The sequence below is a fragment of the Eremomyces bilateralis genome (assembly GCF_010015585.1).
Source record: "Eremomyces bilateralis CBS 781.70 unplaced genomic scaffold P152scaffold_2, whole genome shotgun sequence".
NCBI lineage: Eukaryota > Fungi > Ascomycota > Dothideomycetes > Eremomycetales > Eremomycetaceae > Eremomyces > Eremomyces bilateralis.
In genome coordinates, this window is record NW_022985068.1 from 1,146,965 (window position 1) to 1,158,117 (window position 11,153).

Here is an 11,153-nt window from a genome sequence, read left to right on the forward strand (position 1 = left end):
TGAGTGCGGCGGACGACATGGTGACGATTTCCGTGCTTCGACTTCGATGTGCGGTTCTCAAGATGGATGAAGTTGGAGATTTGAAGTTGTGGGAGGAAAGTTAGCGAGTGGTGTGAACTAGTCCTATTTGGGATTGGAGTCTTGGCGGGTATAAATATTTCGCTGCCTCACGCTTTTGACTTGGTCGTTGGTGCCTTGTGGCCTGGTTGTCCCTGACAACACAGTAAGGCATCAATATCACTGAGATCCTTACCATGTCAACGAATATTCATCCACGAAGCTGTTTCTATTGCTTGGATTCCCCAAGACTTCACAAAATGCCTCCACGACAAGTTTATGGGCGTCGCCGGAATGCTACCCAGTCGTTTTCGTGGTTTGCAAGAACGAGTCCCGCAAAGCCGACATTGAAGACGACTGAAACCAACACGACCGACGAGGGGGCAGAGGACCTTGTTGAAAAGCTTGGACGGTTGGGATTGGATAATCCGGTGGACTCTACAACCGAAGGTGGAATAAACGTTGGGCGGAAACCCCTGAAGGCAATCAACGGAAATACAAAGCTCAAAGACGTCGAGAAACATGCGCAGGACGAAATCAAACCAACGGTGTCGAAGGTGCGAGAAGTCGATACAAAGAAGGCCCTAGAGATCCCGTCCACCTTGAACACTACCTCAGGGGAATCGAGTGTGGACGTTGAAGATGCCGATTCGAACCGATCTCGATCTCAATCTTTGCACTCGCGATGTGAGTGTCAGCAAAAAGTGCCTGCCTCAGCGGAATCGAGGCCCCGTTCGCGAAGAAAACGACAACCCAAGACAGTGGAATGTGCCGAAAAATCTTATCTATCGCCTTTGTTAGACCTTTGCAGCGACCCCGTTGCACGTCAAGGACCTACTGACTACGCAACGTATGCGGAAACTTTGGAAAAGCATTTCAACATCGCGAAGATTGCAGAGGCATCGTACGGAGAAGTATACCGGCTGGCGTTGAAATCATCCCTCCCGGGATTTACCGCTGCCGATGAGAGTGTGCTAAAGATTCTACCCCTGAAACTGCCGCCGTACGAGGGAGAACCGTCCAATATTGAAATCATGAGCGACATTGAAAATGTCGCATCCGAAGTCCGCCTGCTCCAGAGGATGACTGACATTCCCGGATTCACGAACTTTCGGGATATTCGCGTCTTGCAAGGTCGACCCCCTGCCCCAATTATCAAAGCCTGGAAAGCGTTTAATAAGGCACGGCCGAAGGGTCAAAAGTCGCTATTCCCTGACCCGAGCCGCAAGACCAGTTACTGGGAGAACCAACTGTGGGCAGTCATCGAAATGCAAGATGCTGGAACGGACCTTGAGCATGCCAAACTGGATGATATTTGGTCCGTTTGGGATGTATTCTGGGGCGCCACGCTTACTCTCGCCAAAGGTGAGGAAGCTGCCAGATTTGAGGTAAGGTCTTGTTCATTATTGGGCCATCTACAATGCTAACATTCTTCTCCAAAGCATCGCGACTTTCACCTAGGCAATATCTGTGTCCTACCCACATGCCAAAGTGTGGATGACGCCTCTCAACGAATACGGTTGCGGAATCAAAAACTCGGCTTCACAGCCTTACGTGTCACAGTCATCGACTACACATTGTCCCGGGCGGAATTGTCAGACCCACAAGATCTAGACGAGGAGCCACGCGTGGCATATCTGGATCTCGACAAAGACTCTTACCTGTTTGAGGCGGACAGCACCGAAGAGTATCAATATGAGATATACCGATACATGCGCGGTGCAGTGTTCCTTGACGACCCGTTGGCGAATTTCAAGAAGAGAAGAAGGGACGCAATGCGGTCAGGCCGGACGTGGCGTGGATATCATCCACAGTCAAATATTGTGTGGCTGCATTTTATTTTGCATGAGCTGCTGAGACATTTGGAGACTATTGCTGCTACAGAAGACATCGCATCATCGCAGTTCGACACGGATAACATGGTTGAAATCCAACAAAGTCGTTATTCTCTTTCACAGTCATTGGAAAAAGTCTCTAATCTTTTGCATCCACGAAATTTTAGGAAGAGCGGCTTACATTCAGCTGGGGACCTTGTTTCGCTTGCGCTTGCTGAGGAATGGCTGGAAGAAGCAGATGTTATCAATGGAGTGGCAATCTAGAAGTAATTATTACCGTATATTTGTATTTGAACGGAGACACTGATGACCCTCAACCTTTTCTATCTTCCTCCAGCATTCATCAAAGGGGGTCGCAATTACCGGCTTGCCCATTTAAACGTGGTGTATGTCATCTTGGTGGGAGTCTATCAGTAGTCACGTAACTGCTAAACCGCCAGATCGACCAGTGTACTTATATTCGTGGGTATACCCCACAGATTCAGCACTCAATCAAGCCACTCTATCATCACCTTCTTTGACAGGATACGCAATGCCAAAGATTAGAATTGCGAGTGTTGCTAGGATTATAACAATAGCTGTAAGCTCTGCAAACATTTGACCAATTCGGCTCACCTTCCATAAGTATATCTGTTTATAAGTTTGGGAAGGTTGACTCACTAGCGTTCGAGACAGGTCACCTATTCGGACAACTCGGCGATGAATGTAATCCGCTACAAATAGGAGACTGATGCCGAACAAATCTCGCAATTGAGTGCCTGCCAGGAGAGCAACCACTGAGAATACATTCGCCAGAGTAACTCTAATTGACTCGGTCCAAGCCGGCTTTGGTCGCGTTTTCGCAAGGAGAAGGGCGTAAGACAATGATATAGATAGAGATGTGATGAATCCACCCAACTAAGCCAAATCCCCAAAAGGGACGCCCCTACTAGGAATCTAGAAGAAGGGTAGATAGTATAATGTTCGACAAGTTGTGCTAGTTACCCCAGCCAACAAACGCAATATCGATGGTGATTTGTCGGCTTGTTTTGAAATATGATATCTTATAGCAAATCGCAGGCAATAGAACACTAGAAAGTCATGAAAGATAGTCCATGAAGGAGTAAAGAACAGATAGTCAGAAAAATGCATGTTCTGGTTCTTCGCCTCGTGAATCAACGCATAAAACTAGAAGGACCAAAGGAACCCTGACGGAGGGGATGAAGAAGTATGTGATAGACGTGGAGGATCGCACTGTCCTGTTTAGACTATTATTAGTTAAAGCGAAGATACCTGCATTCATGCCGGTACGAAATTCGAATTTAACACCGACCAAGCATTACATTGAGGGTAGGAGTACGCTTTAGGATGATGTTGGCTCCTATGATCCAGATAAATTACCTACTTGGTAACTTGGTGTTTATGCAGCCATAGCACCTTTTGGAGTCTGGAGGATTCGGGTCCCCCCGAGTAACCAAAACGGAGGAAATATAGGTATTGCCTTGCAGTGCGTCTGCAATTTAGCAAGGTAAACATTAGGCCGAAGTTGGTTTCTCGGTTCTCCACATGCATGGACTGCGGATTCAGATCCGGCATTCGACTGGTCAATAAGACAAGTTCATTTCATTAACTATCATCGGGTTTAGTGAGATTGCCCAATTCTAACGCATGTCAAGGAACAAATCAAGTCCACCCCAAAGTCTAGAATTTCCCAACCTCTATTCCGTTACCAATAGTGACAGCATAGATTCGAGTGCTCATTCGAAAATTTCGTTCCATCATCATACGGAGTGTTCTTAGCTCGTACAGAGAGTGTATTTCCGCCCGCCTCCCGCTAACATATCGGTCTTGGACGTAGGAAACTTAAAGATCGACTTGAAACGGTAGGAGAACAGAGTGGTAGGTGCGGAACAACTGTCCTATATGTAGACTAAAAAGGCGTCACTCCAAAGCTCTGATCTTCATCGAGATCGAGATCTCAACCGTTTCTAGCCAGAGTCAATAATGGTGCCCTGGCTCTTAGGGATTGAAGTGATCACAACCTAAGGGTTCCTACATCCAATCTGTCCAAAGTTTGCCTTGACTTGGGTAGATTATAAGTAGGTGACCTTGACGCTGTGATTTGGACTGGTCATATCTTCGCAAGCGGTGAACGGCACATCCTGTTCCGCAACGTAACACCACAGGTCGATCGTTTCGGACACTGTCCTCTTCCACATGGTTTAAGAGGAGTTTTTTGTGGCTATGGATTGTGACTTCGTACGAAGAGTCGACGGGTGGGACAAGATAAGAAGAAGCATTGGCATTTGGCATAGTTGTGTTAGCCTTGAGAAACCCAAGCTGCTTCATCCCAACTGAAGTTTGGATACTTGCGTTTTGTCAAAGCGCATCACTCCCTTTACCTTGATGAGAGGCTCGGATGGCTATCATCAAGTTCGATATTGGCATTTGGCAGCAATGGGAAGACTGACGGAAGGGCGTATCACTCGGCTCGTATATAAAAAGGTTGGAGACATTCGTAGTATGGAGTAGGAGCGAACCACAGGCCTGGATCAGTCAGAGGGTGGTCCTGAAGTCTCCACTAAAGTTTCGGTCTAGCCACTTTGGGGATCAGATTTCCGTGATATCGCATTGTGTCCGTTCAACCCACCCGGCCTACACTTTCGTTTCTTTCGTTGCTTTTGTTTCTACCTGTTACTCGTTCGTGATGATGGGTTGGAGTCCCAAACGTTGGCTTGGGCCCTTCCATCAAAGAGAGGACTGGACTTGGTTGTTCTGAACGTTTCGATCCCCTGTCCGTCCGTAATTATACACGCCTTCTGGAATTGGCAACTTGTTGGTGCCTCGCTGTCATATGAACGATCGACTGCATGAGAGTCATTGTTGAACATTGAATCTTGACTATATGGGGAGAATTCGAGGATTGTATGCAACACCGGTTCCTGGTACGGTAGTAGAAGCTGAGCCATCCAGAGCCCTTGTACTTGCAAGCCCCAGGTCCCGAGCGCTCCCCACATCCCGACGAGTTGCCCACTGTGAAATACCTGGATCCGGCATGCACCCCTTATGAAATCGCATCCACTGTCCCAGCAAATCCTACGCTCGTAACTGTACCGTTTCCTCACCATGTCTAGCACCACCGCCATCGAGCCGGCTGCTGCCACCCTCATGACCCTGCTCCGCGACCACGAGGTCCATAGGTCCCGCGCCCCCCTCACCACTCCACAATCTGCTCCGTCGTTGACCCCTCCTGTCGTGTTTGAGGCCCACACTCCAACGTGGCGAAGCGATTACCGCCGCGTTCCGCCTTACCGCCCGCTTAATCGGTCGCTCGAGCACCGATCGCAGCGAACTGTGTACCAGAACGTAGGGGAACAGGCCTTCGTCAACGTCATGCTGCACGGTGTTTGGCTGAATTCGGTAAGTCTATCTCCAAGGAAGTCATTGATCGCGTGATTTGGCTGACTGTCTTCCATGAGCAGAACTTGGCACATCTCTGGAGAGCAACGGGGGGGAAGTGGAATGATTCGCTTTTTAGGTACAAGATTGGCGGCGAATGGTAGTTAGATCCTCTCGCTGAAGTGTATAGGATGGATATATATTTCGTACTATTGGCATTTAAAGTTATAGAATTTCCTAAAAACAAGCCCAACTGATGCAAATCTTTCTCCATCAGCCATGCCACCTTGGCGTGAACATATCTTTATAAGGAGAGAAGTTGATCAATACTCAGATCTGCGATCCCATGTCAGCACCTATTCAGAATGAGTCTCGCGATATTAGGCACCAAACCGAAACCACTATGTTCTACCTTTCCCGAGCAGAGGTCTTTGTCCGGATATGCGGGGAAAATGGGTGACCAACTCATTTCAGCCATGCACAGACTGGCTGTCCGCCAGCGGAGGTGCTGCCTATTTAATAAACAAGTGACCAGCATCTTCAGCACCGTCATGACCAAGAATTGTCCATGGAAAGGGACGATTGAAGTACGCAAGCAATCATGCTCGGACTTTCAGAGACCTTCCCGGAGCACTTTGGGCCGAACAACATACCATTTGGTGTGGCCTCGTCTCCCACACATCGGCAGCCAACATGCGCGACACGAATCAATGATACAGTTATCTTCCTCGCCCCTCTGGCCAGATCCGGCATGTTCGACAATATAGCGGGTAACCTTGAGGAAGTCTTTTCAAAGGTGGGTGCATCGCTTTCTGTCTAGTCAATGTAGTGTATAGTTCTAACCGCGCCCCAGCCAGCCCTCAATGACTTCGCTGCATTGCCAAAATCTATTTCTCGCTCGGTCCGCGCTGCTCTCCAATCTATCATATCCATGGCCGCATCGACGGAAGAACTTCTGGCGCGGCTCCCGAAGGAAAGCGCCGCCCCCATCTCAGAAGTGCAGCTTCACTTGCCAGTGGCCGTTGGCGACTTTACCGACTATTCGGCGTCGGAGAACCACATGTTGAATATGTCGGAAATCATTTCTGGCCGACGGGCAACACCACCGTCCTTTTACAATTTCCCCGTGGGCTACGGTGGCCGAGCGGGAAGCATCGTCGTGTCCGGAACGCCGATTGAGCGGCCGTACGGACAGTATGCCCCGAGAGACCAGAATACGGGAGCTGCGGCGGGGGGTGGAAATGCGGCGCGACTTATGTTCAATCCATCGCAGAAAGTCGACTATGAGTTGGAGGTAGCGGCAGTGATTGGGAGGCGGCTATCGAGGGGGGAACGGCTCCACGCGGCCGATGCAGACAAGCATATCTTTGGACTAGTTCTGTTGAATGACTGGAGCGGTAAGTGCATATTTCACAGGCTGTCAAGGCCTTCTTCCCGTGTGGAAACATCGCGCATGTCGTAACAGAATATACTAATGTGAGCCCATTTGGCGGATATCGGTCTCAGCCCGAGATATCCAAGCACACGAGATGACCGGATTGGGTCCAAACAACGGAAAGAGCTTCGGTACATCAATTTCGCCATGGATTATCACTTTGGAGGCTCTGGAGCCGTTCAAAATGGCCCTCGATTCTCCCCAAAGAACTGTGCCGAGCTACTTGGATGACCCACACAGTTGTACGTACACCGTTGACCTGACTGTGGAGATCTTGCATGGGTCGGATCATGCTTCTTCCACTACCGTCTGCACGACAGCACTGCAGACGCTGTACTGGACCTTCCGCCACATTCTTGCCCATCAAGCGGTCGGCGGCAGCGGACTGAGAACTGGCGATGTCGTTGCGTGCGGCACCGTGTCAGGAGCGGCAGACTCGCAGCGCGGCTGTCTGATGGAGGCGACCAGGGGCGGAAAGCAACCGCTGACCCTGACCGATGGTAGTACCAGAGTATACTTGGAGGATGGCGATGTTGTGAGACTGACTGGCGCTGCCTCGTCTACCAAAGGCGTAGCAGGAGTTGGATTCGGAGAGTGTATTGGCCAGTTGTGTCCGGCAAGACCCTGGCCATAATGTGATAGGTGCCACCGTTCGATTTAACAGTGCGCTTTGGCATAGCTTTCAACATTCGGCAGCCTCAATGGTATTCAGTCAAGTTTTGATAAAGCAGGGGGGTTCCCGCACACTCTTGTTTCCCAAGTTCCTCCTTCCATTGATGTGCCAAAGTTTGAAAGCGTTTGCAGTAATGTAACCGCCCACTGAGTATGTCTAAAACCGACCATCCTCTCGTGAAATGTTTGAGAGGTAGGGAGCCAGAGCAATGCTCACATTAACTTGCCGCAGCCCTTGATCCCGATTGCAATCCACGCAACAGTTGCACCAAATTCTCAATTAGTGGTGGTCTCGAGCCGTTCGAACTGGTCCCGTCGTGATCATGATTGTCTTGCAAAGTCTTGATAACAATGTCCATTACTGCAGGCGGGATGGAAATAAGTGCCACGCCGCCGTGAGCTTGGGGATCTTGTAGAGCCGGTGACCCTCGGTTGAGTGAAACGAATCGTTTAACATCAACATTTTCCGGTCCGTCGAGCCAGACAACCGGATCTGAGTGCGTAGGCTGACTGTCGGGCTCGGTTGACAAGGGTTCCACGCGATCTCGAGACTGCAATATAACGCCGTATGCCCAGAATGCAAGGGTCGAGTGATATAAAGCAACCGAGTAGAACCCCCGCAGGTGCCTGGATGCCTGTAACTTGGCTACACGGACAACTTGGCCCGCGTGCCAGATCGCTTGGCGCGCAGCGGAAGTGTTAAACCACGAGCATAGGGAAGGGTAGATGCGTTTCGCGTCTGCCTCACCTTCCAAACCGGCGAACACCTGGACATCTTCCATGGACATGTGCAGATGCATGAAAACTAGTTCAAGGGTCAATGTGATCCATTTGGAGTCCACAGTGGGCGCCAGTGGTTCATCGCAACAGATGCGAAAGTTCTGCAGCGACTGATGAAGCTCTTGGAATCGGGAGGACATGATCAGGCCGTAGTGGTTGGTGTTGACCTTGATCAGCGAACTGAATTGACGATACTCCCATACCAGTCGCCACAAGCCGTATAGGAGCGCTTTTCGGGACTCATGTCGGTCGATAACAGGGCCTAGTATTGAGAAACAGTCAATTTGTTTGATGCCCTCGACAAGGGATATGTGTCTGTCGGAGTATATATGGCGCGTCACACGCATTAGGGCATATTTCCAGGCTTCAGCTGACTCGGCAAGCCAGAGCTCTCGAGACTCTGGCAGAGGCAGATGCATCTCTGCGTACGAGATAAGTGGGCTGAAGAACTGGTCAGGATTTCATTTGGAGGATGATGGTGTCATTAGCGGCCACTCACTTAACCATCAGACACATGGACACCTGGGTATCGTGCTGAAAAAGATGATACACAAATCTGAATCCGTTAGATTTTTTACATCTATAAATTCGAGGAAAGCCGGCAAGTCTTCACCGTGGGGAGAGAATTACCTTTTGTACGATTCCTGTCGAACCCAATCCTTCCAACGTTGGGCAAGAATTTTCTCATCGTCGTCGGGCTGAACTACTATGGGCGCGTAACTAGACCTCCTGAAGCTTCCACTCCGACGGACCATCTATGGGTGTGAGTATGCGGGATGCTAATCTTGAGCTTCCCTCGTCATGGAGAACACTTACCGTGACCAGCGGCTGCAGGAAGCTTTCAGCTATCTCGATTTTACGGCTGTTACCACTCCATAGACCGACTTGCAATACCAGCAAAAACGTCTGCCAAAGCTGGAGGTTTCTGACGCGAGTGTTGTCCTCCTCGAACTAACGCACCGTAAGTTCATCATCGTGGACCATTGTTAGGTATCAGGTTGCTCACTACAACTGAAAGTGTGGTCCGTAATACCTCCTGAAGGGCAAACCCTAGTTTATTCAGAGCAGAGTCCGGGGCGAGAGCCGCGCCGGTAGCGATCATGCCGGTAAGCAACTCAGGACATTCGACCTTGTTGGGGTCAAAACTGGGAAAGTGCAACCAGCTCGACGCAGTTGAAAACGGACACGTTAAGTAGTACTGCAGTAACGTATCGAGCAACTCAGTCGACGGGAAGGACATTGTCAGGCGGCGACGGCTTTCCGGCTTCGACGCCTGCAACACCATGGCGAGGATGGCGTCTCGGGATGCCTGAGAGAGTCTCTCGGCTGTCGCTCTACGGTCTGCTCCGATATGCGATTCGGGAGAGTCGTACGCATCCCGGAGAGGGAGCGAGATATTTTCTTGTTCGGATGTAGCACAGTCCTTCGATACAGGCGTGAATCTCCAGACGGACTTTCGGAACGCCTCTGCACCGAGAGCGACTCCTCGATATGACGGAACCGCTCTGGCTTCGCAGGCATCGGGCAGTAGCCCTCTGTCACTTGCGGACCGGCAGTCAAACGGTTCAAACGGCGCGGATTGATTGTATGTCTCCAGAAAGCTAAAGTCCGCTTCATTGAACTCAAGATCAGTGTCGAGCCCAAAATTCGTCACTCCTCTTGGCGTCCACGTTCCTGGGACGGCTACGCCATTCATAGGTCGATAGGAGGGCTCGTTAGTGGCTTCTAGCATATTTAGGAGTTCATTTGACATTCTGATCGACTCCCCTTCATCCGCCGCGGGTGCGGTCGCTGGCGCCCATCCGCCATCAATCTGCACCCCAAGCACGTTCACCTGAAGACCAAGAATGCCATCCTCTCCTACCGGAAGGACGTGTTGGCCGTCTCGATCCGTTTCATTCTCAGTCACGCTTCGGGGTGGGTCGTAATCGTAGACCGGCGCCAGTTGCTGTGGTCCGGACGGTTCAGATCCATCGCTGGGGATATTGGGTAAGACTTGCGTTTGCGTAGGCCGCTGCCCAGTATCTCTGACCCCGTTCACCGTGCCAGGGTTGCGAGACACGGTACAGGACGATGCGAATCGACAGTTGACGCCCTTCTTTTGGCAACGCTTGCACGGCTTCACCTCTTCGCACTTCAGGTGCAGCTCTGCGCACTCCTCACACGCTTCGGAGATGCGGCTCGTACGAAGCCTTTTAGGGCGCCTGCCGGCAAGGGCAGCTTCGCTATGACCAGCAGCATGCCGCTTCATTAGATCGGCCCTTGCGAATGGCTTAAGGCACGTGTCACAGACGAATGGTTTCTCCTTCGTATCTGCAGACGACATGGGTTAGCGCGAGCAGCAGTAGCAATAAATCCCGATTTTACTGACGCGAGCGGACATGGCGAGAGAGGTGATCGAGCCTCGTGTATGTCCGTTTGCATTCAGCACACTGGAACAGTGCCTGCGCTGGAGTACCCACACCCCTCTGATCGGCTGATGTAGGCATGATGTGGTGTCACCCCGGAGTGTCCTCGTCTCCACGAAGCACCGGCGAAGAATCCGGGGAAGTTGAAGCGAAATGTGGAGGCGAGTACCATCATATCGGGTTCTGCAAATGCGAGCGACGGGGAAGGTGCGGAGAAGTGGAGGCGGGGGGAGCGCGGAGATGTGGGGGGAGACGCGGATACATAACATAGTTAACTGGGACAGATCAATCAATCACTTAATTAACGTAATTAGAGTATGGTATTCCACAAGCGAGCCGCCATTACAAGCGAGCCGCCACCTCAACCTATACCAAACCACTTCAAGTACAGATTTCTCTACAACGCCAAATAAAATCAATTATTTATAATATCCAGTCTATTATACAGTATCTTGCCGACCTAGAGGACATGTTTCAATACGATGTCCTACCTCACGACAGCGTCCACATCGCCTTCGACGCGGCGTAGCCCCATCCTGTAGGGTACGACTTTGACGTATTTCTTGAGAAATTTGGGACTCAATGGCG

The 11,153-nt window shown here is 50.6% G+C and overlaps 5 protein-coding genes across 5 annotated transcripts; 3 read left to right on the plus strand and 2 right to left on the minus strand.

Annotated features, from left to right (window-relative positions):
- Positions 1-317: 317 nt before the first annotated feature.
- P152DRAFT_478956 (uncharacterized protein) lies at positions 318-2,156 on the plus strand (the record flags this gene model as incomplete). The annotated part of the gene is made up of 3 exons (XM_033681687.1): positions 318-744; positions 859-1,445; positions 1,500-2,156. 3 exons carry the CDS (start codon positions 318-320, stop codon positions 2,154-2,156), a joined length of 1,671 nt encoding a protein of 556 aa, XP_033538041.1.
- A 2,841-nt stretch (positions 2,157-4,997) lies between these two features.
- Positions 4,998-5,434, plus strand: P152DRAFT_446070 (uncharacterized protein; the record flags this gene model as incomplete). The annotated part of the gene is made up of 2 exons (XM_033677896.1): positions 4,998-5,291; positions 5,354-5,434. 2 exons carry the CDS (start codon positions 4,998-5,000, stop codon positions 5,432-5,434), a joined length of 375 nt encoding a protein of 124 aa, XP_033538042.1.
- Positions 5,435-5,487: 53 nt separating this feature from the next.
- Positions 5,488-7,467, plus strand: P152DRAFT_122356 (fumarylacetoacetate hydrolase family protein). The gene is made up of 3 exons (XM_033673715.1): positions 5,488-6,066; positions 6,124-6,667; positions 6,777-7,467. The coding sequence occupies exons 1-3, from the start codon at positions 5,872-5,874 to the stop codon at positions 7,337-7,339; spliced, it is 1,302 nt and encodes a 433-aa protein (XP_033538043.1). The 5' UTR covers positions 5,488-5,871; the 3' UTR covers positions 7,340-7,467.
- A 128-nt stretch (positions 7,468-7,595) lies between these two features.
- On the minus strand, positions 7,596-9,853 carry P152DRAFT_389602 (uncharacterized protein; the record flags this gene model as incomplete). Its single annotated transcript, XM_033675992.1, has 5 exons — positions 7,596-8,606; positions 8,662-8,713; positions 8,788-8,912; positions 8,974-9,108; positions 9,164-9,853. The coding sequence occupies 5 exons, from the start codon at positions 9,851-9,853 to the stop codon at positions 7,596-7,598; spliced, it is 2,013 nt and encodes a 670-aa protein (XP_033538044.1).
- A 528-nt stretch (positions 9,854-10,381) lies between these two features.
- P152DRAFT_388823 (uncharacterized protein) lies at positions 10,382-10,646 on the minus strand (the record flags this gene model as incomplete). Its single annotated transcript, XM_033675949.1, has 2 exons — positions 10,382-10,470; positions 10,529-10,646. Coding segments are annotated over 2 exons (207 nt in total), but the record flags the coding sequence as incomplete, so codon positions are not given.
- Positions 10,647-11,153: the final 507 nt, after the last annotated feature.